Below are 15,356 nucleotides of genomic sequence, written 5' to 3' on the forward strand. Positions count from 1 at the left end.
TGAGGAGAAGGCCCGTGTATGTGCAAAAATAGCGTTATTTCCCGCGGTCTTCGAGAAAGGACGGCGACAGCCACCAGCCCATCATGTCTCAATCTGCTTCTCAAGGTAACACAAGCCAAGCCGTGGTTCTTCGCAATGGCGTCCGGTGCGACTCATCACAGACAGCAAATGGCGGACTCCGTAGTGGCAGCAGATGCAAAGCGTTGACGAGTGTGGCCGGAATGCCGCCGATGAACCAGTGATCGATCGTCCTTGTTGGAATTTTGACATGCCCGTATTTCCCCGCCTTGGATGCGGGCCGGGATGCTAAGCTCAGTCGATTGCGGGGCGCCAAGGGCCAAGGGCCAAGGCAACGCAGCCCTGCAAAGTATGTATTACATAATCGAGCACCTGACATCTTCTCATGCCATTTTGGGAATTTCTTGGATTTTCGTCTTGACCTCTACAGTCTACACGTGTAGGCCTGGCACGATAGGAACTTCATGGGACAATATTCTGACCAACAGCATTGCACGTGAAGAGCAAACAATACTAGTCAGCCCGACCTTTGACGTCAGACCAGATGCACAGTTCCAATTCGTATCAAGAGTCGCTGCTCCCTGGGCCGGCGTCTCCAAAGTCCAAAGCAAGGCTGCACAACACGCGCGGCGGCGCATGACTCCCATTTGATTCAGGTTATCTGACAACGGGGAAATCGTCGAGCTCTGAATTGCCGCGCGTCGGCCGGGACAGCGCATTTTCATGAGCAGTGTCATTACGGATACCGCTTGCAGGTCGAGCACAAGTACTTCACGAGAGAAATCTTACACTGAGCTGCGGAGTCGTGCATTCGAGTCCAGGAGTTCAGATCCCTACCTAGACGGGCTCAAGTCAATAACTAGAACGAGAGTGTTAACGGAAAATGATATCTCAGGCACATAGTAGTACTTTGGAGCATGGAAGGTAGACGCTTCCTACAGCTCTTTCCAATGTTTGTAGAAACGCTGGCTGCCCCTCTGCAGGCCACAGCTATATAGCATGCTCAGCCGGGTCGGGGTTGAATAGCTTAACAAGTCCGCCACTTCTGCCGGCATCACCATTGCCAATTGATCATCTCAACTTATGTTCTACTGCAGCTCCAACTCCCCGAGGTGGCTGGGCGGTCAACACGTGTGTTTCGGGCTTATAGCCTCGTTCTGCCGCTGAGGGCAGGCGTTACTAGCGTCGATATTCGCGTCTGCAAGCTATTCACCTAGTAGATTGTGTGCCAACTCTCAGTGCTACTTGGAATCACAAGTAACACGGGGATGGGTTGATCCGTTATTAGGTCTTTGACCAGGCTTGAAAGATGTGGAGCGTGGTAACTTTCTTGTTCGGGCAACCCGGCTCGGCCGCAATCACCTCATACCTGATCCATTTCTAAGAATAAGAAAGGTTCTTATAGCCAGTGAAGTGGCGTTCCATAAGGTCTCAAAGAGTCAAAAACCATTTGGACGCATCCCTTATCAGCTGCCAAGCCACGCAGGGTTTCGGTCGAATGGCCTCTAGACAGCCTAGCCGAAAACCAACGAGCGCCCAACCGCACCTTGCTATCTTCTCCCAGGCCTCCTCATTAGTCCCGCAAGTGGTGGCGGCCCCAGACTCTCGGGGTCCGGCGCTGGCACTCCGCACCTCAAACCCACACTCCTCCACATGCCGCCCACTGCCCTCAGTTCGGGTATGAACACTGCCGTGTTCAGATACATTCTGCACCCGGGCTCCGAGAACAGGCGTGCCTCGCAACCGGCTTCTTTGCTCGCCACAAAGTTGCCGCATCCGGCTACCCGGGCCAGGTTATAGCACTGCTCCTGTTTTGGGCCTGCACCGGGCGTGGGTGGCGGGAGGGTGAGTTGAAATATGACGTTGCCCCGGCAGGTAGACGGCCCCGGCACGCCCGAGAAAATGGTTGCTGTTATGGGGATGTCGGAACCCAGGGTGCTGTTGCCGGTTGGGTCGCCGTTGATGGTGACTTGGCCCGGTGTGTCTTCTTCGATGTCGACACCCGCGGGCAGATCTTCGAGGGCATGGATTTGCTGGGCATAGACAAGTAGGAGCAGGAAGGAGAGAATCCAATGCTGGAACATTGCGGCTTGTTTGGAGACGAGGGCGCCCTGCTGCTGCCCTTTTCTGCTTTCAGCGGTTCGAGCGTTCGAGGAAGCGCTGTACCCAGGACGAGTTCTCAACGTGTCTATGTCCCTTTGAACCTCGCGTTATTTGGAACAGTCCGAATAGTAGAGGCATAAAACAGTGAATTGGGTAACGATGATAAGAGAGGGCGGACGGTGCAGATTCTTGGTCGGGCCAACCCCTTGTGGTGCCGGCTGCTGAGTGCCAAGCCAGATCGAGTTTCATCATGACACAGCTTTGGCGCATCACATGGAACGGCAGACCCCAGCAAAGAGTTTATTGACAAGATCCGTGCGCATTCCGGAATCTTCAGCATTCCGTTTCAGCAGTGAGAGATCCTTGCAGTGCGAGTACCTTTACTGTGAGTAGTGTTACCAGCTACGGTGGTTTGCCCGGACTTTAGTATGAAAAGTCCCAAGACTCGCCGCTCAGCTGAGTCTGTTGGCTGCGAAATTCGTGGATCAGCCGAAGCCGGGTGAAGATGCAGTGAAACACGCTGGGCAAAGACCCATAGATGCCAATATTGGCTTTGCAGTTCCACAGCACTAAAGATTGTCCAGAGTTCGGGAACATAATGGTACGACCTATCCGGAGTCTCTAGTCCTCTCTCTGCTCCCGCCGCCCCCGCAATATCCCTTGCTTGGGACCTGCAAGGGAAACGGGGCAATTCATCTATTCACTGTTGTGGCGTGCAGTTGACAAACACCTTCGATATAAAGCCTCATTCACTAAGCAAGGTCTGGCCTTTGAGCTAGAGTGTTGGGGGGGGGGGGGGGGGGGGGGGGGGGGGGGGGGGGGGGGGTGGGGGGGGGGGGGGGGGGGGGGGGGGGCTGGGTTATAAGACATAAAGCATCATGAGCCGTTTACATCAGGCAAAGCCTACTACACTGCCTGCGGATGTGTAGCTTCCAAACGCCGACTATTCATAAGTCCCAGTATCGACTTGGGACATCGTAGAAGGGCGTCGATGATTGAAATGCCTGGGTCAAATATGGCCAAGTAGACTCCGGAAGGGGTGAACACGCTGATATTCACGGAAGATGCGCTTTGTGCTTGGTCCATGGCTACCATGGCTGGGTATCATTCATTCAACTACTCTATTATTTTCTTCCTTCTATATACTCCCGTGTCGAGTTGACCAGAATTGAGAGCTGAATGACGTAAGCATGCGCTGAGACTTGTCCACGAACAGCACCATAGCAAACCTTATTACCTGATGGCAACCTTCGTAGGCGCCCAGTCACCCAACCAAGCCCTCGCTTTCTCGAGGTTTCCCCTCTCTGCCTCCAACGCGGCAATGCACCACTCAAGCTCCCATACGCCCTCAGCGGCCAGCATCTCGGCCATCTTCCTCCGCCTCTGCGAAGCCTCATCCACGCAAAAGTGCATCGGCTTCTCATGGTCACCGATCTCCTCCAACATCGGCTTCACCAGGGGCAATGCCGTAGCAGTGCTCGCACCGAGTTTATCCAACCCTTGGTTCGCCCGCCCCGTCTTACACCACTCGTTAAGACACCACTTCTTTCCGCATCCCGTCATCAGCTGGCTGAGATACCGCCTCTCGATCCGCCTGCGGAGTGCCTTGCCCTCGGGATCATGTGTGTTCACATACAGCGGCACAAAGCACAGGCTGCAAAGGCCCAGATCGTTGCCCGGTCCCTGACCCATGTTCGTTCCGCCGTTGATCCGGCCGCGGGGCCCGATGCCGTGGAGGGTGCGCCCACAGAGCTCATCCCGACATACCGCCGGCTTTGACCGTGTAGCCTTGTCGAGCTCGTGGTGGGCCACATGGGCAGCCATCTCTCTCAACCGTACGATAGCACCACAGAGGTGGCAGTCCGTGGTGCGTGCTCCGTCTGCTCGTTCGTGAGCGGTCAGGCCTGAGAGGACGGTCTCAGCTTCTGAGGATGGGTCGAGAGGGTTCCCTTCCTGGGGCACCTCTAGATGGCAGAACTGGCAGAGGATGAGTTTGCCAGGGCACACAGTGGTGCGGTGGCGAGCCAGTTCGGGCAGTGATGGGAACGTGAAAGATGATGATGGGCCGCAAGAGGGGCAGGTGTGGTTGGTGTGTTGAATATAATCATGTTTGGCCTTGCTCTGCGGGTTAGAGCCATACGCCTCGGGGTGTGTAGTGCAATGCCAATGATTCGCCCATTCATCGGAATTCTTCTGGAACACTGACTTGCATTGCGGACAGACAACGTTGTTCCTCCGGCAGAAGTTCTCATGGAGTACCATGGTCCGCTTCGGTATCATTTGCAGACAGTTGCTGCACTGCTCTTCGTCTGCGGGCGATGAAGTGCCGGCCAGGTCGACAGGTGCCGCAGCAGAGCCTTGTCCGTCAGTTATTCTTACACGAAGTGTGTAAGGACAGGGCTTCTCTCGTATAGGCCGAGACCCGGGCATGGTAAAACCATAGACGGATATCAGGAGACTCTCGGCACCCTCAAGCTCGGCGTTTGTGGGCTGAATTACAATATGCTTCGTACGATCCTTGGGCGAGGAGAAGTCCCCGAAAACATGCTCGCTGTCCCGCGGCAATGCTCGTTGTCTGTTGGTTTTCGGACTCACGAACAGGTCGATTTCGTGGTCATCGTGTATTGATAGCTCGATAGCAATCGCGCGAGTCCTATCCCAGGACGGCAGTTCGTAGTCGACGTAGTCACTTTCCAAGACTTGGCCCTCAACATCCTTCCAGATGTCTATCGCATGCCCGACCGAGCTTCCCGAAGCCCTCCCTTGCGCCCGTTGCGCCTTGGCCGCAATCTGACGCAATGTTTCCCTCGCCTGCTCCTCATTGAGCGGCTCGATGTCGACCTCCAAGTCCGTGTCCACCACGCAAATGCCATCCCCTTCGGGCTGGAACTTGTCTGCCAGAAATCGGAATTCTTCTCCCCTCGCTCCCTGGACTGACAACATGGCGTCTTTTGTAAGTGTCGTGAAATCCCCTCGCAGTTGCCTCTCAAGTAGGGGTCTCCAGTCGTCAGGGTCGTAACCGGCCTCCAGGGGTCGTAGGCGCACATAGGTGCCCTTGGGAAGCTGCTTTGCCTTGACCGTGATTTGAATTCCTCCCTCTCCAAGGCCAGCATCTTTCTCGCCATTAAGACTATCCCCTTCCATCTCAACGGGCCGGCCATCCTCGATATCCGACACCTTCACGCCCAGAGCCTCGAGAAGTTGCGGGCTCAGAGCAACCTCGCCCTCGCTTGCCGAGAACTCGCGGATTCCAGCATACACGATATTTCCGTTGTTCTGGTTGACCAGCTGGAACATCAGTGGGTGGGGTAGTTGTTGGTAAGTTTCGCGATACTGAGAGCTCTCCCATCGCCGTGTGTCGCCAACCGAGTATGGGTTGAGGGGTTCAAATGAAGTGAATGTGTGAGGTGATACGTAGCTGGCTGTCGTGGATGCAGCAAGCAGTTGCTCGAGTGCTGACTGGGGAAGGAGGATCTTGTCTCCCCGCAAGCCTTTGCCTGCGGTGCGCGAAGGATGGGCGACCTTGAACGACGCTGACCAGTTGAGATGTGTCGGCTCATCAGCCATTGTAACCGATTTGTTTTTTGCCTTATCCTCAGATTTTGGATAAAGGTTGTGTGTAGTAATGCGCCTGGAGATGGCCTGTCATGAAAGGGATGGAGCGCTGAAATAGGTATGAGAGGCATTTGCTGATTACAAAGGTAAGCGAGCCTTTGGTGGCAATATCGATCAGTCAGCAATGGCGGCGTCGTCAGCGAGGTCGCCTTGCCGTTGGCCAACTTGGCCTATCACCTTAACTGCAGTGCTTGCCTAGTAAGGTTCCCCACCAAGCTGGAAACAGCTGGATTGTCCTACCTAAGCTCGCTAAGGTAGTGGGCCAGCACAGTGGAAGCGGGAACGAAAGACGGACGGTGCGCATATAGTTGTACTCATTGGCTAGATCCATTGCTGCTGACGGTTCTTCCAGCGGCTCAAGATAGTACCTAAGGTAGCTACCTATGTAGGGAAAGGAGGTGCATACTCATCCATATCACCCGTGGACCTTGCGAATCCGGGAGCTGAGCTGGCGTACAGTGTTAAATCGGGGTACACAAATGGCGAATGCTGATCCACTGAAGACCGAGCTGCGATAAGCTTGAAGATAAGGATACCGAGCTGCAAGCCCTTTACAGTTTACACACGTGTCCGACGCGCTCTTGCCTGCTCTGTCTGCGGCTGCGCAGCAGTTTTGCCCAACCCCGCAATTTTCTGGCACATCGGACTCGCGGCTCTTTGTAACACACTGTGTCGCAATGCAGCAGGAACCTCTGCTACATGAAGCATGAAGTTAAAAGCGGGGATCAAAGGAGCTTTCGCTGCTCATTGCTAAGACCGGCTAAACACCATCTTGTTAGCGCTGGTCCCTGACGGTGGGCTAGCGTGTCAACAAAGTGCCCGAGATCGCGGATCCTGCTGCTCCGGCGATCCAGAGGCTAGTTGCCAGGCTCTGGCTGGTAGCACGTCCGCCGTGCCAAGAGCGAGGATTCATCAATCTTTCGCTCTTTGCTAGGGCGTCGATCGTCCTACATATAACAAAGGTACGTAGGTACTGGAGTTGAGGACAATATCGAAGAGACGGGTATTGGGTAAGGTGCTTTGATTGACGCTAGAGCACCAGACCCTGGTTCGTTGATCGACCCTGCGGCCCCTCGTCCGTCTCGACCCACCCGGTCCGACTTCGAGTGCATTCATTATATTGCGCTGGCCACCCGGTACTTCCGGGCTTCGGTCGGCAAAGCCCACGATTCTTTTCTAGCAACTCAAGGCGTGCGGCAAGGAGGTCACATCCAATTTCCAGTTTGCCTCCGGCACGAGCTCAGGATATACGATGACCCAGACTTGCGAGTCACCCCACGGTCTGCCCATCGAGATCCAGCACTGCGCCCTCCTACAACTCCTTTCGAACTCGCTGGTGCTGTCCCAAACAGCGCCATATTTGTCGTGTTACGATATCTTGAACCTTGCGGCCACCTCGCGGTCCTTCCGCTTCCTGGTTTACCATACACCCAATGTTTTCCGCCGCCTGCAGCTCAGCAACGTCAAGACGGCGCAGTTCGATGTTGACGAGGTCGACCGCGGCGGAGAGACATGGCGCAACGTCCAACTGGATGAGAACTTGACGGAAGACGAGTAGGTCATCTTCCGGCCCATATATGCCGAATGCATTGCTGACATGCTGTGCCCTGCGACAGTTTCTACTCAGGTCCTCTGCGTGGTGTCTTCAACGACCTCCGTCGCATTGATATCCTGAAGGACGTGCAGATTCTCTTACTGGACGGCCTTTCGGTAACGGCTGACCTGGTTCATGACATCCTCATCGACCCCTCCTTTTCGGTTCGCATCTTATCCGTCCGCGACGTAAAACATCTAAATGAGCGGAAGCTTCGAGGTGCCCTGCAATATGTTTGCCGGGAGTCCAGGCCAGAGGGAACACCGCGTCTAAAGGGTCTGTATATTTTCGGGCCCAAGGATGCAACACCCATAGCGGCATCACAGGGAGCTAGTCGGAGTCCGTCTCCGACTAGCCCGGCTAAGGTCGCTGTGGCCTGGAACAACCGGAGCCAAAAGGCGTTAACGGCTGAACTTGCCCAGGAGCCGGAGGCATGGTACGCACGTCGCGGCAACCAATTTCCCCACCGTATCAACCCGGAGTGGGCATCGACAATGGTCGCTTGTGCTGGCATCATTGCATTTGACTCCGTCCTATGTACTGGACCACGGCACTTCAATTCTCCCGCCTGGGGATCTGTCAACATAGAGGCCCTCGACGCTGCCGCCTCTCCACCAGGCCCGGCCGTGCCTCACTTCGCTGTTGCGACGCATAGCCTCGGCGGCTGCACCTCTTGTGGCGCGGCTCCAGAGGGATGGACGGTCTGGGGCGAAGAGGCGAGTTCACCTCAGCTGGGTGCTGACGGGAGGAGGACGAGTGAGAGCTGCATGACTGATGTTGCGCGGTTCCCATTACTTGCTCCTCCGCCAATGCACTCAGCAAGCCTTCGCGTTGCGATGTGCCCAGCCGACCAAAGTTTGAGATCACGACTCCCCTTCATCCGGATAGAAAAGCAACCGGAAGCGCGGTTCATCCCACGGTGCTTCGACTGTATCCGCGACCGTTACTGTGCTGGATGTCACCGATGGTGGTGTGAGTCGTGTTACATTGGTGCCCGGGCATCGTCGCCTGGAGGATACGCAGGGTCACCGGGGTCGAATTCTGTAAGCAACCCCCTTCCCGATGCCGGCGAGGTGAGCGAGAACGGAAACGCATATTCAGCGTGCAGGGTCAGAGATGGGATATGTACAGACGTGAATTGCTCGGCTCAGCAGGATTGACGGCGTTCTGCCTCTGGTCGATGGGGTGAATGCCTGTGTGGCATGCTCCCGTCCAGCAGCGTTGAGATCCCGATGCATCCCGTCGAGCGAGCTGTGATGCTTGCAGCTCTCCTTCTGGCGGGAGCTCTTCAAAAGGTCCATGTCCCTTGGGCGTGCGTTCTTGCTGCCCGTGCGATTCCCAGCGTTGGTCTTGAGGAGTGGATGGCAAGTGCTTTTTCCCAGCAGAGATACTTACCTGATCACTACTTCTAGTCCCACGTGTCTAAAAGCTGCTGGGAATGTGGTATGAATGTAAGCTTAACCTGGGCACAACTATGGCAAGGAATCCTCAGCATCAGAAGACTGACGCTCATTAATCACCAGTGCCAAGAGTGCATCGACTTCACACAGCGAATGTGCCAAAGATGCGGGGGTGGATACTGCCTGATACACAATGAAGGCTCGAACATGGTTGCGGTACGTCCATGATCTGAGCTCGGTATCGGAGGTTGGGACTAACACGGAGCATGACATGTAGTGTGATTGTAAGGCCCTTCCCAAGCCACTGCGCCATCTAGCGGCCGGGAGACGACTGTACATAGATACTGACCTTCCTTCTCTCAACAGGGTGTGCAGGAAGAAGCAGGCGGATTATCAACCGGCCGCTTTACTGAGCCAACCACAGTACTCGAGCCTTCTCCAGACACAGGGCAGTCGTGGCCATCAGCTCCTGCCTCGATCTTGCTCGCTTCGGCGGACAACTCCTCGACTTCAACAGTCTTCTCCACTCACCATGGATGCTTGTAGCGACACTCCTCTCCACCTGTCAACACAATCCCCTCTCCTCTTTTCGATTCGGCCCATCCGACCTTCGGCCGGCGTTAACGCGAGTCTGCAACTCCCCTCATCCCCTTTTTGCATTTCAAACCGGTGGTTATATGCTTCATGCGCAGGACATTGTTTCGTTGCGGTTGAATAGCACACTGGCAACGACATGATTAATGATACCCTTATTCTTATTCAATACGAAAACAAGTTGATACTATGTTGTTATTACCAGCCAAATCCTTATGACCATACCTATGAAAGAACTCCTGGCAAACCTATAACTGATTGCTCCCGAATACATCACTTCCAGAGCGGATAATACAAACTGAAACCTCTAGCTCAACCATTCAGGCCTAAGAGTTACCATGACAACGCGGAGATCGGCCTAGAAAACAGAGAAAACGACTACCGTACAAACCCTTATTATACAACGACCCTGTTTTGTCGCCCAGACAGTTCCTCCTCTGTCCACCATCCCCCCACTCTGGGCACCTAGTTCTTCTAGTTAATTCAAAGCGACCAAGAAACCTGCGCCGCATCACCATCCTCGATCGACGCGCAGAGATTCGGTATCTGGTACTGCTTCGACCCGAGCACGCCAAGGTTGGCGCCGCTGACGCGTGTCGCGTAGGCCTCGTCGAACCACACGTCGGTGAAGGTCGGGAAGCCGGCCAGCGTGGCGCCGTAGTAGGGCCGCTCGACCACCCAGTCGGCGTCGACCCGCGCCAGGGCGGGCCCGTCGCGGATGCTGACCGTGTAGGTGTAGCCCTTGGAGACGTTGGTCAGGGTGCTGTATTATGCAGAAGAGGGGGTTGGTTTGATTGTTAGCATCGTTATTTTATAAATTTAATAAATATACGGTGAAGGTCGTTGGGGGAAAGACAAAAGCAGGTCTGAAAGCGGGACATTTGGGGGCGGGAGAAAACAAACATCTCTGCTGCTGTGGTCGAGTTTGTGTTGATTGTGATTTCGATGTAGTCATGTGGTGCCACTGTCATTTGGGGAGACATCGTTAGTAAGTAATGAATGATTCGATCTGTATGGGCTACTAGTGTAACCATGATAGGGAGGAGGCTGACCTGGCAAGGAGGTGACTGTGTTGGCGGCCTCGGGGACCCATTGCCACCATGCCTCATGCCTACGCCAGCCCGAGAGGTTAGTCTCTGGTGTTCTGCTTGCCCGATGACGGTAAGGCTCGCGGATTCAAAATCTCACCTCACGATGCCGGTGGAGTTGTCGATCTTGCAGACTGTCCCCGCCTGCAACAGGGCAGACGTGTGGCTGTCTCCGTCGATGCCAGCCCAGGCGGCGGCCGCCTGGGGATACGTCGCCCCCGTGCGCGTGGAGCAACTGGGATGCTGGAAGCTGGCATGGACAACCTTGATCTGGTTACTCGAGGATGCAGTATTTACAGCGCCGCACCAGTTGGCGCTCGTGGCAGCAGCGTTGGCTCTCCGGAACCTGCGGTGGCCTTGCGCCGGGGTCGCGTGTCCCACGCGGCCGGTGCCGAACTCCATGGGCTCGAGCTTGATCTCGGACTGGGGAATTGGGACGCCGTCCTTGGTGGCTGCTACGGTAAAGGTGAGTTCTGCCAGGGCCTGACGGGCCACAAGGGCCGAGCCGAGCAGTGCCGCAAGGGTGAAACGCATGGCGAGAGGGCAGAGATGGATCAGGGGGGCAGGGGAGTTGAATCTACGAGGTAGTATGTGCGTGAGTGTGTCCAAGCACTTGAGGTGTATTTGGCGAGGAGTGAGACGGGAAGGTTATTGCTGTGTAGACCAAGATGTAGGCTTCGAATCAAACCTCTTGACCGGAGTGCCTGGACATATCTATACTTCTTAAGTCCCTTGCCCCCAACCTACCTTACCATGCTCATCCCCGCTCTAGCCGTGGTAGGGTTACTCAAGATGGGTCCTTGTCCTCGTGAAGCACAACCATTCCGCTTGGAGAGGAGACGCCCGAGGCTCACCGGCCAAGGCGCCCGCGGGGTGGCTACACCGGAAAATGGTCACCGGCGGGCAACATCAGGGAAGGAGCGGTATCTTGGGATGACTTTGCCCATTCCAGATGTCTTGTCCTGAGCCACTGCCCAGAAAGCTTTCTGTGTTCCCCCACATGAACCGAGATCGTCGACGTCCTTCTCTCTGACTGGGCCTCGGGGTCGGATACGGGACGTGTGCTCGAGGCGCAGGTTAGCCTCTGACTCAATCTGGTGAGCAAGAAGTAAGGGGTGGGAATCGGGAATGGGAGGGCGCGTACCACTAGCACTGCCATGGCGTCTCTTCGTATCTCAGCTTCCAGGTCTGTACATCCCCCGGACAGTCTCTACGGCCTTGCTTGTGGTTCCGCATCAGCTTCCCATGTCAGGCAGCACTAAGGCCAGGTCGAACGGCATACCCCAGGCGACATCAACTTGACCCCTCCAGGTCGATATGTTCAGGAGATCGCCGAACGCTTTGATCCCCTTGTTCGTGCTTTGTAACAGGTAGCAAGCTGGCTTGATGCAGGCACCAACGGCAAGGTCGAGGTGTGGGCATACTACGCCGCATCGTTCCCTGTCAGCCGGACAGTCCGATATGAAGTACTGTACATAAGAACACCACTATGACGCCTCGGGCCGGGCAATAGTCGTGGCGAAGTGCCAGGCACGAGTGCGGCGCGTGAGCCCACTTGGTCTTGCCATTGCTATTCCCGTATTAGCGCAGCGTCGCCTTGGGGCGAGGATATCCGACCACCTTACATTAGGACCCGGTCTGGCGGAGTGATTAATGGCCTGCCCACCTGAATCGGTAGTAGGTCGGGTGCTCTGGGGTGGTAGTCAGTTAGGTAGTCTTGGTAGCATGGCGGGTTGACGTCGCGGATACCACACTGCAGCGTGGGGTGTGACGGGTTGACGGCAGTGCCGGAGAGGTTGCATTAGACCGCTGCTATGCCACCATTCTCGCGAACTATTGGCAGCATGCGTCGCGACTACCTTGTTTTGTCGATGCCACGGGCAATGCGGCGTCCTTTAGGCGCAAAGTCGGCGGACATTTTGGGGTTCCAGTGAGAGAATAAAAGGTACGCGCCTACAACTTACAAGCACGCAAGATGCGTGATGCGATGAATTACGCGAAAGGCAGGGCCGAAAAAGGGGGGGGGGGGAGAAGATGCGTGGATCCCGGTGCCTGAGCTTGCTGTCCTTCAGCACGCGGGTGCCAGGATAGAAACCTGGAAGATCTGCCTCGCCAATAATTCTTCCGGGGTGCATTGCATATGCCGGCTCGCCTCGAGGGTTGACTACAGGTAGTGTAGGGATTATCAGGTGTGGTGGTGTTTGCGCCTCAGCTGCAAGGCCCAGAATGCAACCTCTCTCCCAGGTTCAGCTACGCCGCAGGCAGCCAATGGCGGGCCATGACGCCCGCCTGCCCCCAGCGGAACCCTCTCCGGAACCAGCTGCTTCCATTCCAGGTAGACTGGACGCCTGAAGTGTCAGCTGGACACAGGCGACAGTCAATGCCACGAGCCAATGTGGCATCCCCGGGTTAAGGTAGCATTCGGATCCCAATATTAGGCCCAGCCCGCGCCATGGTCAGTCAACTTGTGCGGAGCCCAGCCGGACCACGAGTGGTAGAATAGACTGATGGTTGACTTAAATGGTATATATCGAAAGACATGGAAATACTACGAAGGACTCCTCAACTGACTGGTCTGAAAAAGAGCATGGGTACAATACCTACAGTAGATAACCTTGGTTAGTTCTTATTCCCCGTCCATACTAGTCACTACAGAGAGACTAGAGGCCCACTCGTTCATTGGCCGATAGACGTGCTCTTGTATCTGAATCGTTGGTGGTTCTGTCATCAAACGCCTCCGTACCTCTCCGGGCTGAGGAATACGGCTGTTGAGGTGTCTAGTTGGATCCGTACTAGCAGGCATTCAGAATCATCAGAAGTGAATTCGTACTAGGTAGCCCTGACGCCGACGGCTACTGAGTGGCGTACACACAGCTCAGTGAAGCAAGGTAAAAGTCATCCTGACGTATTTTGGGGCAGCTTTGATCACCCAACTGTTAGCTACTACTAGTAGTAACTACTAGTAATAAAGCTCACTTATTAACCCTTCAACTCATCACACCCTAACCATCAGCAATTCCAATGTTCGGTACTGCCGCCTCAACTTCCTCCGACAGCCCCTGCGCCTTTTCGTCGCTTGCCGCCCGTCTCTCGTCCTCGGCCTCAACGAAGCGGTTGGCATACCTGCCGATCTTATACCAAGGCAGACTGAACAGACGATCCATGCTTTCCAAGCTCCTCCCCGCAGTCTCCGGCACGACGAACCACACCCACAGGCCACCCAAGATCGTCACGGCCGCGAAGAACCAGAAGGTGCCCAGCGGGGAGATGCCGCCGTCGGCAACAGGCAGCAGCAGGTTCGGCACGGCTCTCGAGTTGCCGTACTGGTTCGCAAAGTGGAACGTCATGGCCAGGGACGTGCAAAAGGCCCGGATCCGCAGGGGGAACAGCTCGGCCGTGAGGAGGTACTGCATGCTGTTCCACCCGAGCGCCCAGCCGAAGCCGGAGATGTAGATCATGGCTACGGCGCCCTTGGACGCCGCCAGCTGGGCGCCCGTCATGACGTGCGGGTCGGTCTTGTGGTTTTCCAGCTCCGGCACTGCCGTCAGGAAGCCCGCGACGTAGATCATCGACACGGCCTGGAAGGTGATGCCGAGCAGCAGCGCGCGCTTGCGGCCGATGACGTCGACCAGGAAGAGGGCGCAGACGATGGCCGCGACGAGCTTGACGATGCCGAAGATGGCGGTCACGAGCAGGTTGGTGTTGGTGTCGGAGATGCCGAGCAGGTGGAACAGATCCGGCGCGTAGAGCGTGATGGACCCGGCGCCCGACCATTGCGAGAGGATCTGCGCCATGATGGTCAGCGAGACGCGGTACACGTTGCTAGGGCTGGTGCAGATCTCCCGGATGATGCTGAGCCAGCCGGTGTTCTCCATCTCGACTTCCTCGCGGTGGGCGGCCGTGATGGCGTTGATCTCGCCCACGACGTACTCGTGGTCCGGCGGCAGCCGCCGCAGGCCGGACATGGTCTTGAGCGCCTGTTCGTGCTTGCCCTTCATGATCAGGTACCGCGGCGACTCGTACTGGAAGAAGGTGAGGATAAAGATCAGGCCGGCGAAGATGATGTGCAGGCTGGTCGGCACCTGCCACCGAGTCGCCGTGGTCTCGCCCATGTTGACCTGGCAGCCATAATTCGTGAAGTAGGCCAGTACGATGCCGAGATAGACGAAGCCGGTGAAGATACACGTGCACAGGCCCCGGATGCTGGCCGGCGAGATCTCTGCAATGTAGACCGGTCCCACAACGGGTGTCTGGCCCACGCCGAGGCCGGCAATGAATCTGCCCGCGTAGATGGCGCCGAGGTTGCCGTTGGACACCAGGAAGATGGCGATGCCAACAATCCACAGAACGCAGAGTTGGCGGGTCGCCCATATGCGCCCGATTCTATCGCAAAGCAGGAACGCACTGTCACGAGGTTGGTTAGATAAATTCTAGTAGTTTTAGAGTCATTCGCAAGCAGAACACCGGAACATTGGACGCAAGAGCAGGGCTTACATCAGAGCCCCGCCCACAGAGCCAATCTGCACCATGGCCGACACATTTGCCTTGATGTTGGCCTGCTCGACCGTCGAGTACGAGCTGTAGTGGATGCTATTCTGGAAGTGTTTGCTGTTGAACGCCCCGCTGATGAGGCCCTCGTCGATACCGCGGGCGGCGCCCAACAGGGAGAAGGATAGAGCGGCAAACCAGAGTCTCCAGTTGAAGATCTCCTTCGGCTCGCCCGTGTTCCCGAGCTTGAAGATGTTGATTGGCTTCTTGACCCCGCCCGCCATCTTGCTGACCTGTCGCCGCTGATGGAGCAGAGGCACGGCACGGCAATGATAGTCTTTCTACCACTAGCAGTAAGATACTACTAATAGCAGTGGCACCGACATACTCTGGAAACAATGGGAAGCCGTGGGCGGGTTGCAGAGGACGGAATAGGATAAATAAATGTAAGATGGA

The 15,356-nt window shown here is 56.0% G+C and overlaps 4 protein-coding genes across 4 annotated transcripts; 1 reads left to right on the forward strand and 3 right to left on the reverse strand.

The window, feature by feature from the left end:
• Positions 1-1,220: 1,220 nt before the first annotated feature.
• Positions 1,221-2,354, reverse strand: B0T15DRAFT_539243 (uncharacterized protein). The gene has a single exon (XM_062869722.1). The coding sequence runs from the start codon at positions 2,100-2,102 to the stop codon at positions 1,569-1,571; it is 534 nt and encodes a 177-aa protein (XP_062718903.1). The 5' UTR covers positions 2,103-2,354; the 3' UTR covers positions 1,221-1,568.
• Positions 2,355-6,988: 4,634 nt separating this feature from the next.
• B0T15DRAFT_400938 (uncharacterized protein) lies at positions 6,989-8,490 on the forward strand (the record flags this gene model as incomplete). Its single annotated transcript, XM_062865083.1, has 2 exons — positions 6,989-7,290; positions 7,353-8,490. 2 exons carry the CDS (start codon positions 6,989-6,991, stop codon positions 8,488-8,490), a joined length of 1,440 nt encoding a protein of 479 aa, XP_062718904.1.
• Positions 8,491-9,497: 1,007 nt separating this feature from the next.
• On the reverse strand, positions 9,498-11,081 carry B0T15DRAFT_539256 (concanavalin A-like lectin/glucanase domain-containing protein). The gene is made up of 4 exons (XM_062869723.1): positions 10,513-11,081; positions 10,377-10,435; positions 10,228-10,288; positions 9,498-10,087 (listed from the first exon to the last, which is right to left on the reverse strand). Exons 1-4 carry the CDS (start codon positions 10,944-10,946, stop codon positions 9,808-9,810), a joined length of 834 nt encoding a protein of 277 aa, XP_062718905.1. The 5' UTR covers positions 10,947-11,081; the 3' UTR covers positions 9,498-9,807.
• A 2,333-nt stretch (positions 11,082-13,414) lies between these two features.
• On the reverse strand, positions 13,415-15,184 carry B0T15DRAFT_401425 (general substrate transporter; the record flags this gene model as incomplete). Its single annotated transcript, XM_062865108.1, has 2 exons — positions 13,415-14,816; positions 14,907-15,184. 2 exons carry the CDS (start codon positions 15,182-15,184, stop codon positions 13,415-13,417), a joined length of 1,680 nt encoding a protein of 559 aa, XP_062718906.1.
• Positions 15,185-15,356: the final 172 nt, after the last annotated feature.

Source organism: Chaetomium strumarium, assembly GCF_033439665.1.
Source record: "Chaetomium strumarium strain CBS 333.67 chromosome Unknown B0T15scaffold_6, whole genome shotgun sequence".
In the NCBI taxonomy this organism is placed as follows: domain Eukaryota; kingdom Fungi; phylum Ascomycota; class Sordariomycetes; order Sordariales; family Chaetomiaceae; genus Chaetomium; species Chaetomium strumarium.